Genomic DNA, 12,394 nt, shown 5'->3' with positions numbered 1-12,394 from the left:
ATAAAGTAAATCGATAAATAAATGCATATTAAATACTTATGTACATACCTTTTTTCACAACACATAATATAAATGGGAACAAAATGACTTGCAAAGTCAAGTGTCACTCGCGAATTCGTCGAGTCGCGACCGCAAACGCGCAATGGCTGATACATCGACCAATCGTTGAAATAGTGTTTTGCGAGCGATTGAAGTACACTTCATATTAGATGGTTTATTTCATAACCAGAGAACGTTCTCGACAACGTCTTGACGCACTGAGGTTGATATTTCCATATTTAGTGTATGACTTATAGCTCATAAATGAGGTGGTCGATAAATAAACCGTTTTCGACCTTTGCCCTATAAAGGGTTATCACAGACAGATAGAGTATACACTATAGTCTATAGCATAATCTCAGCTGTATATTTTTTATTGTCTATGATTTCAGATATTGTTGTTTATGGTTACTACTCCGATTTGACGTTTACAATTTGTGAATTTGGCCGCATTGTAAATGCTCAATGTGGAATTGAATTGATTGAAGATTCAATACACATTTTGGATGCGGTGACGTATTTTACACAAGCGTTGACAATTTATTCTCAGCAAAATGGGAATTTTAGAGAAAATATCCGAAATTGAAAAAGAAATCGCTAGGACTCAGAAAAATAAAGGTAAGATTGCATACTGACAACAGGTTATGTCGAGTATTATTTTTCTTCACTGGTTTTTTGTAAATCTCGTAAATTAATGATTAATGACTTTTTTAAATGATTGATGACTTATATAAATGTATTATTAATTTGTTTTTAGCGACTGAGTATCATTTAGGCCTCCTCAAAGCAAAACTAGCGAAGTACCGGTCTCAGCTTTTAGAGCCGTCTAAAAAAAGCGAAAAGGGCGAAGGGTTCGACGTTTTAAAATCGGGAGACGCGAGGGTTGCTCTCATCGGATTTCCATCTGTCGGAAAGGTTGGTATACGGATGGATTTTTTTTTAAATGGTTCGAAAAAAATGAATTGCCTTGTCTTCTAAAGAAACAAATACAATGTCCAGAAATTCGAGCATTTCGAGACTTGACCGATTATATGCTCCGAATCTTTCGAAGCTTAACAGTAAACAAAATTGAATTCTGATTAAATTATTTTATATTCTGTACTGAATAATTATGCAAAAATCAAGCATGTAACATTTTTTTTTTGTTGAAAATACATCATTTTGGAAACCTTTGACAAAATGAGGTTCAAATTAAATAACCATCTTTTACTTGTCAGTTGAATGCTCTTAACCAATTGAGTACCTTGGTATCAAAGTGGGACATAAGCCATTTATAAAAAAAGTTTGCAGGAGACTCACGAACATGTGTGAAAAGTGTCCGTTTTTCAAATAACATACCAACTTTAAACTCTGAAAACTACCGGTCTTTATACTTTTAGTGGATTTTTTGAAAAAAGCATCACTTGCACTACCATAATCAATTAAAACATGAATTTAGTGGGAGATGGTGTTTGTCCCACTTTGATACCAAGGTACTCAATTACATCTGTGCCATCCACAAATCAAGTTAGCAACGTTGCACCTTGAAAAAGAGCATTTGGGTCAGTAGATTATTTGGTTAACAGCACTTACCCAACAAGTGTATTCAAATCTCACTGTTCAAAAATTTTTTTTTAATTTTTCTAATCCAAAAAATTAATTTCATTTTCGTCTTCAAATACGTACCTATCTAATGATACACGTCATTATTATATACAAGAAAAAAACATGATGGCACATACAGTAGGCGCTCGGTAATCCTGCATCCATATTTTTTCACCTATGCCGGATTATCGGATTTCTATAGGAAATAATTATCTGTCAAGGTCGGGCACCAAACTGCCGAGCGACTCCGCCCTGTAATCCGGCAGTTTAATGTGAAACCTGCCGGATTATAGATCAGGAGAGCTGAGTTGCAAAATGCCGGACTATTGGACGTGCCGTATTACCGAGCGCCTACTGTATATCGTCCAGAATCATAATAATATAAAGTTAGCTGCACAATATCGAATCATATCAATGGGTGGACTCCGATAGCTTTACGGGAAATGCCAAAATCATTCTTGAATCTCAAAAACACGTTGAACCTATGTGAAATTAGCTAAAATCGTCTCTTATATAATATCACAATGAAAAAATTGTATTTTCAGTCTACATTACTGTCAACGTTGACACATACCGAATCTGAGGCGGCCAGCTATGAATTCACAACGCTGACGTGTATTCCTGGCGTTATTGAGTATAAGGGGGCCAATATCCAGCTATTAGATTTACCTGGAATCATTGAAGGTGCCTCTCAAGGCAAAGGTAGAGGTCGGCAGGTAATTATAACAAAGAAAATAACCTTTCATCTTATCACTCATCCCAGGTATCCTGTTCGTTTATACAAAAAGGTTAAGAATTACTGATCTACTATATAATAATATATTAAATAAAGGCCATGCTAGGTTGCAGCTCAATTTGGCATCATTTGCATCTTTACCACACCTTATTGCAACTAACAAATCATGGGATGTCTCTAAGATACTCCTGACCATGGGGGGGGGGGGTGGCTGACAGGTCTTTAACCTTGAGCCGTGTCTGCGGACGCCATTTGACGAATAGAATTTTATTTTATAATTATTTTTAGTGTGTTTCCCGACTAATAAAAATTACTATTTATCCAATATGGCGAAGGATCGCATGTTACTTGGGCATCACAAAATGGGGTGGCGATCAGTGCTTCATAATACTATGATGCTGAGCGCCGACAATTCAAGTGGATTTATTTAAAGATACCAAAAACGCTAAAAAACACACAGAATACCCATTATTTTACACGGAACCCTGAAGTTCCGCGGGATACCATTTAGGGAACACTACTATAGAACATTATATTGCCCTTAACTTTAGCAACATGTAGGAGGGCCTGCCAAACATCGTAGCCTGGCGGCCTGCTTCAGGATGTGGGAACCATGCTCCTGACAACCAACTGGAATACAGCGAACCTTGTTATGTCTATAATACTCCTAAGTCAACACGACCGGACCTTGCTAAACACTACTGTGTTTGTTATAATCATACAATATGTTTTAAAAATCACATGAATCAATGCCTTCTGTGATTGTTCAAAATAAAAGTACAGTCGAGCTCGGTTATTACGATCACGGATATAATGAGGAAACATTCGTTGACATTTTAGTTTATGATTTTCTCCATACATATATTCACTTTTATAACGAGCTACTTATCGGTTATACCGAGCTAAAATATGGTCAAAAATTTTCTTAAAACTGTTAATGTGTTGATTGTTTAAAAACATGTCGACCCTAAGCAATAAAATCCGACCGAACAGGATGCCCCCGGAAACGGATTACGTTTATGACACTAGTTAAGTGTCTTAAGTACCTACCTAATTGGTGTTTTCGCCGACAATATTGAAAAGTATACTTACTACGCATATGGTTGAAATTGCATGTAAAAAATCCAAGGTTTGTGAAGTCACTAGGTACCTACTACCAGCGTTCATTACAATAAACAACTTCTTTTGTGGTTTATGAATGCCATGCTTGTTTTGGAGAAAAATTCTAATTGTGTATTTTTGTTTGAATTGCGACTTTTTGTGTTATGTGACCGCTCATTTAAAAATACCTATTCTCTGATATAACGAGTAACACTTATAACGAGCAAATTCAGTCAGTCCCATCTTCCTCATAATAACCAAGTTCGACTGTAGTTGAAAAATTTTATTTTTATTACAACATCAGCTTATTAATATTGGCCTTTGAATCTGCTAACACTGATAAATTTTAGAAGTAAGAAATTTTTATGTGGCTGACCTCTAATTTAGTCGAATAGTGTTGATATACTTCCTCCTTATGGAGGACATCTGACAGTAGTTTTGAGTGTTGGTGAAATTAATTTCGTAATCTTTAGTTGTGAATCTGGTTTGGATCCAATTTCGTAATATTAATTATTGTCTTCTTTCAGGTAATAGCTGTGGCTCGCACCGCTGATCTGGTACTCATGATGTTGGACGCCACGAAACCTTACGTTCACCGTCAGCTTTTGGAAAGAGAATTGGAGAGTGTTGGAATAAGATTAAATAAACGCAAACCAAACATATATTTTAAGGTACAGCATTTGGATAGTTTATTATATATCATCTGTTACAAACTAGTCAATTCACATTACATATTGTGTTGATATAAACTCACTATAACTCATTTTAGTCATAGAATTCAGTTGTCATCCATATACTGCCGTCCCTACAAAGAAAGTGGCCTTATCAAAAAGTGAAATATTAGAAAAACTAAGAAAAGAAAAAATGGATGTTGCCACTTTTTATTGACCCATTTAAATATTGGACCCATCGGGCCGTCCGACTTATTGCTACAAAGGTCACAAGGTACAATTATCTTGCATTTTAAAAATTTGCGGCCGTGAAGATCTCTTCACATAAATTTTTACTGTCCGTTTGATTAGCTTCGTTTTCTTTGTTATACATACTAATTTCCACGTGCTTCTCTCTCTCTGCCACCTTGCATCAGAGTAAATTCTTTAAATTCAGTCAGAGCTCACTTTGAGAGTAGCAACCTCAGTCTTGGATATTTTCTCCCAGATCATTCATTCCTAGGCAAAATTGAAATAGACACTTCACATCGCCACTGTAGGGTCCCGTGATACGCTCGATTAAGACCGAGTATGGTGCGGGGCGGGTTTTGGTTTGGAGGGAATAACTTCAATGATCCAATTAGATAGAAATACAGTAAGTCCTCGACTTACGTGATTAATTCGTTCCGAGATTTTCGTGTAGGTTGAAAAATCGCGTAAATCGAATAAAACTTAAAATCATGGTTTTTTTTTAAATAATGTGTTTCAATGCTGACGGCACACCTGTTGTGCCCTCTTTATTTGGCCATTTGATATAATTAGCATGTTATTTAAATGTGGTAATTGAATGCTTCCGCAGTCAACAAGTTAGTTTCAAAGGATAGGTGAAAATAAAATGGACCTACATAAGTACATACATGAAAACAATCCTCCTCTAATTCTCATTATTTATGATTTCTGCTAGATTCTTGATAAAATTCATAGCTTCCTCCGTATCTGCACTGGCAGCCTCACATTGTTAGTTTCATATTATGTATGTAGTTTATTTAGCCTTTAAATTTTTGAAACCATCCGTGGCTTGCAGTGAATGCAAGTGAATAAAACAAGCACAATAGATTGTTGGTATACAGAGAAGTAAGGATATTATGTTCTTATCGTGAAAAATGATTCTTCAAATCTCAGGCATCATTTTGTACACGCTCAGAATGTTAGAAAGAACCAATGACATTTATATGGACGAAGCATCTAGAAAATAAAATGACACTCACTTTGTGTCGGGTCTGCCGGATGGCGAAATTCATATTTTAATATCGGTATCCTACGCTCAAATGAACATTCTGCTTGCACGCGGTCTGGCGACACCGCTGGGTCTGCCCATACAAAATTTCTGACTGTCAGGTTTCGACTTCACCGTTATTATTGTGTTACAAAATGCCAATGTGCCTAGTTAAAAATTGTAAAAAAAATCTACTAAACACTCCAAGAAAGATGGGATATCACTTTTCATGTGTTAGTATTATTTATTATTTATAAAATGCCATTTTAAGATATCGATGAATGTTTATTCAATGCAATTGAATGACAGGAACCATTGGACAGTCAGTCGCCTGTGATTCGCTGAGCTCACTTGCGTCTAATCTCCGAGAAGTCGTAAGTAACCGAGAATCTGTTTCTAACGCAATGAGTCATGACACTAATACGCTATTAAAATAAAGGTTATATTACTATAAATTCTCGAAGCTTGTATCGCATCATGGAAACGGATACGTCATATGGTCACGTGACATCTACCTATACATCTGTGAATGACTTTCATGCACAATTTCTCGTGCGCGCCGGGTATGAAGTGAGTTGTCCATTTAATACGTCATTGGAAAGAACGCAAAGACAGATTAGTAGGTAACCCGAACATGTGATAAAACTTAAATTGTTTAGAGGCGGCATCTTCGCATAATAATCCATCTGGTGACAGTAGTAATAAGATAATGAAATGGTTGGTATTATGTTTTTTCAGGTGAAGAAAGGTGGTGGTCTGTCATTTAATTCCACTTGTCCGCTCACAAAGATCGATGAGAAATTGGTGCAGATGATTCTTCACGAGTACAAAATCTTCAATGCTGAGGTAAATACGTACTTGCAAGTCTTACACTCTTATATTACAACTGCCGTAGCTGCGTTGTATGTCGTGCGGTGGCTGACAATTCTGATAATACGGCATATCTACAAAATTTATATTTGAATCTTTTCAATGAGATAAGACAACAGTTGGATCTAGGCGCACACCCCTCTACCCGCATCCGTCACCTCACCACTACTATCTGATCACTTCATCTACTTCTCGTGAACTGTTGCAATTGCATTATTTTCGAGAAGTTTAATCTTAACTTCGAAATCTTTTGATATAATATCAAGATGAAACTCTACTATGAAATTGGTACCAACAATGTAGTCTATAAGCTGTGCAGGTTTCATTAAGGCGATACTTCAGTGAAACGGCAAATAATTTTCAACTATAGGCGCGACGAAATTTTGGACTCGTTGGGACTCGGAGACCGAACGTCGAGGTGTGAATACGTCAATTTGTTTCGTGATGGCGACGAGGGAATTAATTCTTAAATCGTGTAAAAATGACTAAAAACATTACCCATTTACTTTAAAAAGAAAACATGTCAATGAATATATTATTATTGTTACTAATAGAACAATAAACAGAACATTAAATGGACGCATGTTGGATTTATACGACAGATTATATTTCGTTCGGCATGCGTCATTTGCACAATCCGCGCATCGCCTAGCCACGATCTTTTTAGACCATGCCTCAACTGAGGTATAGCCTGAATATGATTCCAGTTCAGCGTTGCCAGATAATTATTTTACCAAATCAGGATTTTTACCATGTGAAATAAAAAAAAATCGGATTAGGAGCAAAAAGCGGGACAACCTAAAAACGCAACAATATTTCTAATGTTTATTTCTATAATATCAATCATAAATGGAACAACACAAACTAGAAAACTCTCAAAAAAAATTATATTAAACAATACTTTTTCCTGACACTCGCCTATTTGTACTTGGCTGAAGATTTTTCTTCCTGAAGAGCTTCTTTCTGCTGCTTAATGTATTGGTTAAATTAAACACTTGAGTATATCATGTTGAATTGAAGAAGTAATTCCGATTTTATCAACTTAATAGAACATCTGTTTCTTGCATCTGACCATTTTAAATTCATCTGAGAGTATTTGTTGAATAATAGTGAATTTATTTTTCTCTTTTTTAGGAGAAAAAATCGGGATATCTGGCAACGCTGTTCTAGTTCCTAATATTTACATTTTTATAGTTAGAAAAATTCTAATGATTATAATTTCATTTGATTTTTAATATAGGTTCTCTTCCGAGAAGACTGCACAGCTGATGAGCTAATTGATGTAATATCAGCCAATCGGGTATATTTACCGTGTATGTATGTGTACAACAAAATCGATCAGATATCCATCGAAGAAGTTGACCGAATCGCCAGGCAAGAAAATAGTGTAGTTGTAAGGTATGACCCATTGTATTTTTACTAATGCAATCGATAAAATTAGAATATGCATGCGTAATTAAAATCGCATAAATAATGGTGTGAGTACAGTAAAACTTCGTTAATACGAATTCCATGGGACCGAAAATCGAAAAAAAATTCGAATTACGAATTACGAAATGTATGGGGGAAAAATATTAAAATTTAAAAAAAAAAATTTTTGATTTTCATTAATTTCGTTTCCGATCGTGCCTACCGAAATGGGTCATAAAATTTCAGGATTATTTTTATTAACTCTTGATGTTTTAAGATTTATATGCCAGGACTCTGAAATCATTTTGAATTACGAAATTTGAATTAAATGTATGGTTTTTATATGAAAATAATGTTCAAGGGACTTTTTTTCGGGAAAATTTCGAATTACGGCAAATTTCGAATTATCAGTGTTCTTACTAACGCGGTTTTACTGTATCACAATATAAATTAAGCTTTACAGGAGTGATATTAAAGGTTCCCGTGGACGCAGTCTGTTTGACAAAAATAACAATTTCAGACAATCTCAAATTAATATGTTGGTGCATGATCAAAGTGATAGATTCGTAGGCTACGGTGGTTGTTTTCTTCAAGCGATATCACAATTTAAACCGCTGTAAGCTTAAAATAGAAGAGTGTTTTTGGAGGAAAGTGGGACAATATTTTTCAGGGAACTTAGTTGGACAGGAGAAAAAAAAATTACATATGTGTCAATTTTGTTTATTTTTAATCCTGTACTTTTCTTTTTACACTGACAAAACTGTGTGATTTATTGAACTTCGCTCCCGTTATTTGACGGCATTTATTTAGATGACCTATTTGGTAGCTGCTATTAAATCCATTCAACACGCAGCCATATTTAGGGCAATACTCAAGAGTATAATAAGTTTAGACAAATTAACCATCATGGATCATATAGCATAATATGTATGTATGTCTATACCAGGCAGCAGCAGGTCTAAACTCTGATAATAACTTGATAGATAATTTTACTCGCAATTCAGCTACATATTTTGATATTTTTTATAATATATTATTAATTATAAATTGTAACCTGTAGTAAACAGATTAGTTTGTACAAAGTAAAATAAATAATTACCTGATTTGTATCAAAAAGTATCTTCCGACTTCTTCATTCATCGTCATCTTTTTAAAATTTCAGTTGTAATATGAAGCTGAACCTTGACTTCCTCCTGGAAACACTGTGGGAATATCTGTCTCTCATTAGGGTATACACCAAGAAACCTGGCCAGCCGCCAGATTTCGATGACGGCCTTATTTTGAGAAAGGTAATCCAGATTTCATTTAATCATATTCATAATTTCATAGTAATCAATTAATCTGTGTCTCGAAAAGCTTATTGTATGGATGTAACATGTATATAATCTTGGTTACGCAGTTTTGCTATACTTATTCTATTATTATTTTACAGGGAGTCAGTGTGGAGCATGTGTGCCATGGAATTCACCGAACCCTGGCAGACGCCTTCAAATATGCTCTTGTGTGGGGAACCTCCACTAAGTACTCACCGCAGAGGGTCGGCACGGGCCATGTCATGCAAGACGAGGACGTTATACAGATCATCAAGAAATAATCGATCAAATAAATTATTATTTCAATGAATATTATATTGATATGCTGTGAAGAGACACATTTAGTATGGTCATGTATTTTGTCGAACGGCAGTTTCGGCCATTTTGTTTGAATTCTGTTTGTCGGAATTTAGTGGTAAATGTTGTTGTATATACCAAAAAGTCCGATTTTTAGTATCCCAAAGCCTAGTTCAGACCTACATACATCTTCCAGCAAACAATATGTACAATTATTATTGTATACTTTTGCCCCTAAAATAATAAAATTCATGTTTGAAATTCAACACATGTCTAGAAACAACATAGCTATCAAATTAAATGGAATGTTGACAGTGTAAACATTTTCTCGCAAACATGGCCACATTTCCATGTTTGTCGGTGCTTTCGCACATGTTTTCCATCTGCAACGGAATACAAAAAACATGATTGTAAACAGTTATTATTTGATGGCAGGCAGGTGTATGTAGGTCTACTCGGTTTCATTAGTATGTGTAAACATTGCCCGTATGTGTGTGTGTGTTATGATCATCTAAGTAATGTTGTCATAGTCAAGTTATAGCTTATAGTTATATACGGCTCACTTGGTATTCAAAAGTGTTATCAGTAATGAAAAATTACTCGTGAGAATAGCTCATAACCTTGTGTGCTGTCATTAATTAGCATAACAAAATGTGAAGACGCCATATGTAGTGACAGCATGAAAAGGCGCTTTTACTCGAGCATACATATGCCATTCGGTATTTTGGCACTGTTTCCACGCAATTAGTACAATTTTATTAAATGGAGATAATATTTTTTTGTCTCATCTTTAACACATTCGCAGACACGTGTTAGCTAATACAGTCGAACTCGGTTATTACGATCATGGAAATAGCGAGATCTCGGATGTAATGAGGAAACATTCGTTGACATTTTAGTTTATGATTTTCTCCATACATTTATTCACTTTTATAACGAGCTACTTATCGGGTATACCGAGCAAAAATATCATCAAAAATTTTCTTAAAACTGTTAATGTGTCAATCGTTTAAAAACATTTTCGACCCTAAGCAATAAAATCCGACCGGACAGGATGCCGCCGGAATTGGATTATGTTTATGACACTAGTTAAGTGTCTAAGTACCTAATTGGTGTTTTCGCCGACAACATTGTAAAAGTATCCACGCATATGGTTGAAATTGCATGTAAAAGTCAGTAGGTACCTACCAGCGCCAGCAGTTCATACAATACACAAGTTATTTTGTAGTTTATGAATACCATGCTTGTTTCGGGGATTTTTATGATGGTTTTCAGATTTTTTATGTTCTATGCTTAAATAGAATGTGGCGTGAAAAATGTTATATAACGAGTAATGCTTATAGCGAGCAAATTCAGTCGGTCCCATCTTCCTCGTAATAACCAAGTTCGACTGTACATATTGACTACATACTGTACACATTGAAATGACTGATGAACCTGATCCGTGCCACGGACGAATTAACTCGCCAAAGCCTGTATGTCACGTCAGGCCACGGACGAATATATTCGCGGGTTCTTGTAAACGTCATAACTTCTGAATAAACATTCTGTGTATATTTTCTAAACAATATTTATCATTTTAGTGTGAATATATTCACGATAATCTTGATAAACATGTTGTGTTGCTAAGTTTTCACAAATATTTAACATTCCATTCCTATTTCATATTTTTTAAAGGATTTATTTTATTCCGAAAATAGCTGGCCTACAAGTGTCCACCTAGTAAAAATTGGCTGGCAGTGATAAGGTTAAGAATGTTTTACCTATATTTTTTAACTTTTCGATTTAGATACATATATATAGAAATAAAGTCTTAAGATACGGCATTATCTAATGGAAATATGTTCGCACTGTGACGCAAGTAGACAGGGAACATATTGTTTTAATCCAAAATACAACTTCTGTAAACGTCGTGTAATATTTCGTTCTACAGTAGAGGACGTCAATGGATGTCCTGTCATATCACAACTCGCAGAATAGGTACGATGTTTAAAGATGTTGTGTCTGCGAACGTGTTAATTGTACTAATTTAATTTATAAACTGACCAAATCACCGTAACATTTTGATAGTTTTGCCAGGAAACAAGAATGAGGGGAACGCGACAGAGCGATGCAACATGCAAACAGAGATAACAACTATAAACAGCAATTACATTAGCCCTGCCTACTTCTGGCGCATGGAAATAAATCGCGTCTGCGAATATCCTTGGTTAATAACATGAATTTCTCGAGATTACCACCGAAAAGAACAAAGTTATAGAACCACCAAGTATTGGAAAAAAAGTTTTTGATAAATTCATCTGAACGGCTGTGTTTTAGAATACCTACATGGCCATACTAAACGTAACCTAATAACATGTAATATACTTTTAATTTACTTATGTATGCTTTATTACGGATGATTATTGCCGAATAGTTTGAAATATATGGATTGAAATCTGAAAACGTTTTGTTTATTTTGTGTCAAAACCATCATAATCCTTTCCTTCAGCTTCCAACAAAGATTGTTGCATTTCTATCAGCTAAAACCTCTTAATCTGCCGAATGGTAAGAAGCATTGGGTCCATAGACTTATATACCTACTAATAATTGGGTCTTTTTACTGGTTCTCCGCCACCGCTCGCTGTCATCTGTCAGTGAGCGCAGTGTTGCCAACCGAACTATAATTATAGTACATTTTGGTTTGCGTACTATTAAAAAAATAACATTTTCGTCAGATTTTCCCAGTTACGACTCGTGATTGCGTAGTTTTCGACAGTGGCACCCCATCTCATTCTCCAGATAAGTTTGTAGGTCTGTACCATTAATTTGTACATCTATGGTGATCATGGCCCCCACAAGGGGGGGGGGGGGGGTGACAGGGCTCTAGCCTGGAGGCCCAGGCTCATGAAGAGCCCGGCGTGACGAGTTGACCAGATAAGCGAGATAAACACATTACAAATTTGCTGTGATAGTAGAAAAAAGTCACCTGCGGCGAGGTGCTATTTGACATCAATGATATTAATAATTAAAAATTTTGGTTGTACGATGCAATTTTAACTGTGCGCTGATACTCAACAACTAAATAATTAAAAATCGCTAAAAATACACCTAATTTTACTGCGTACACCATTTGGAA

At 35.5% G+C, this 12,394-nt stretch overlaps 1 protein-coding gene across 1 annotated transcript; it reads left to right on the top strand.

Moving 5' to 3' along the window:
• Window positions 1-462: 462 nt before the first annotated feature.
• Window positions 463-11,721, top strand: LOC147070257 (developmentally-regulated GTP-binding protein 2). The gene is made up of 8 exons (XM_085949757.1): window positions 463-657; window positions 797-954; window positions 2,169-2,339; window positions 3,988-4,131; window positions 6,125-6,232; window positions 7,497-7,654; window positions 8,829-8,955; window positions 9,099-11,721. Exons 1-8 carry the CDS (start codon window positions 594-596, stop codon window positions 9,258-9,260), a joined length of 1,092 nt encoding a protein of 363 aa, XP_085805883.1. The 5' UTR covers window positions 463-593; the 3' UTR covers window positions 9,261-11,721.
• The last annotated feature ends 673 nt before the right edge of the window (window positions 11,722-12,394 follow it).

This window comes from Rhyacophila brunnea, unplaced genomic scaffold (assembly GCF_057557595.1).
Source record: "Rhyacophila brunnea isolate RB1 unplaced genomic scaffold, BYU_Rbru_1.0 scaffold_22, whole genome shotgun sequence".
NCBI lineage: Eukaryota > Metazoa > Arthropoda > Insecta > Trichoptera > Rhyacophilidae > Rhyacophila > Rhyacophila brunnea.
This window is presented reverse-complemented; position numbering and strand designations above follow the sequence as displayed.

Bases quoted from the DNA above. Each gene is read 5' to 3' on its own strand.
- LOC147070257 (XM_085949757.1), top strand. From the start codon at position 594: ATGGGAATTTTAGAGAAAATATCCGAAATTGAAAAAGAAATCGCTAGG. The intron at 6,233-7,496 runs GTAAATACGTAC...TTTTTAATATAG, and splicing joins ACAAAATCTTCAATGCTGAG to GTTCTCTTCCGAGAAGACTG. The intron at 7,655-8,828 runs GTATGACCCATT...TTAAAATTTCAG, and splicing joins GAAAATAGTGTAGTTGTAAG to TTGTAATATGAAGCTGAACC.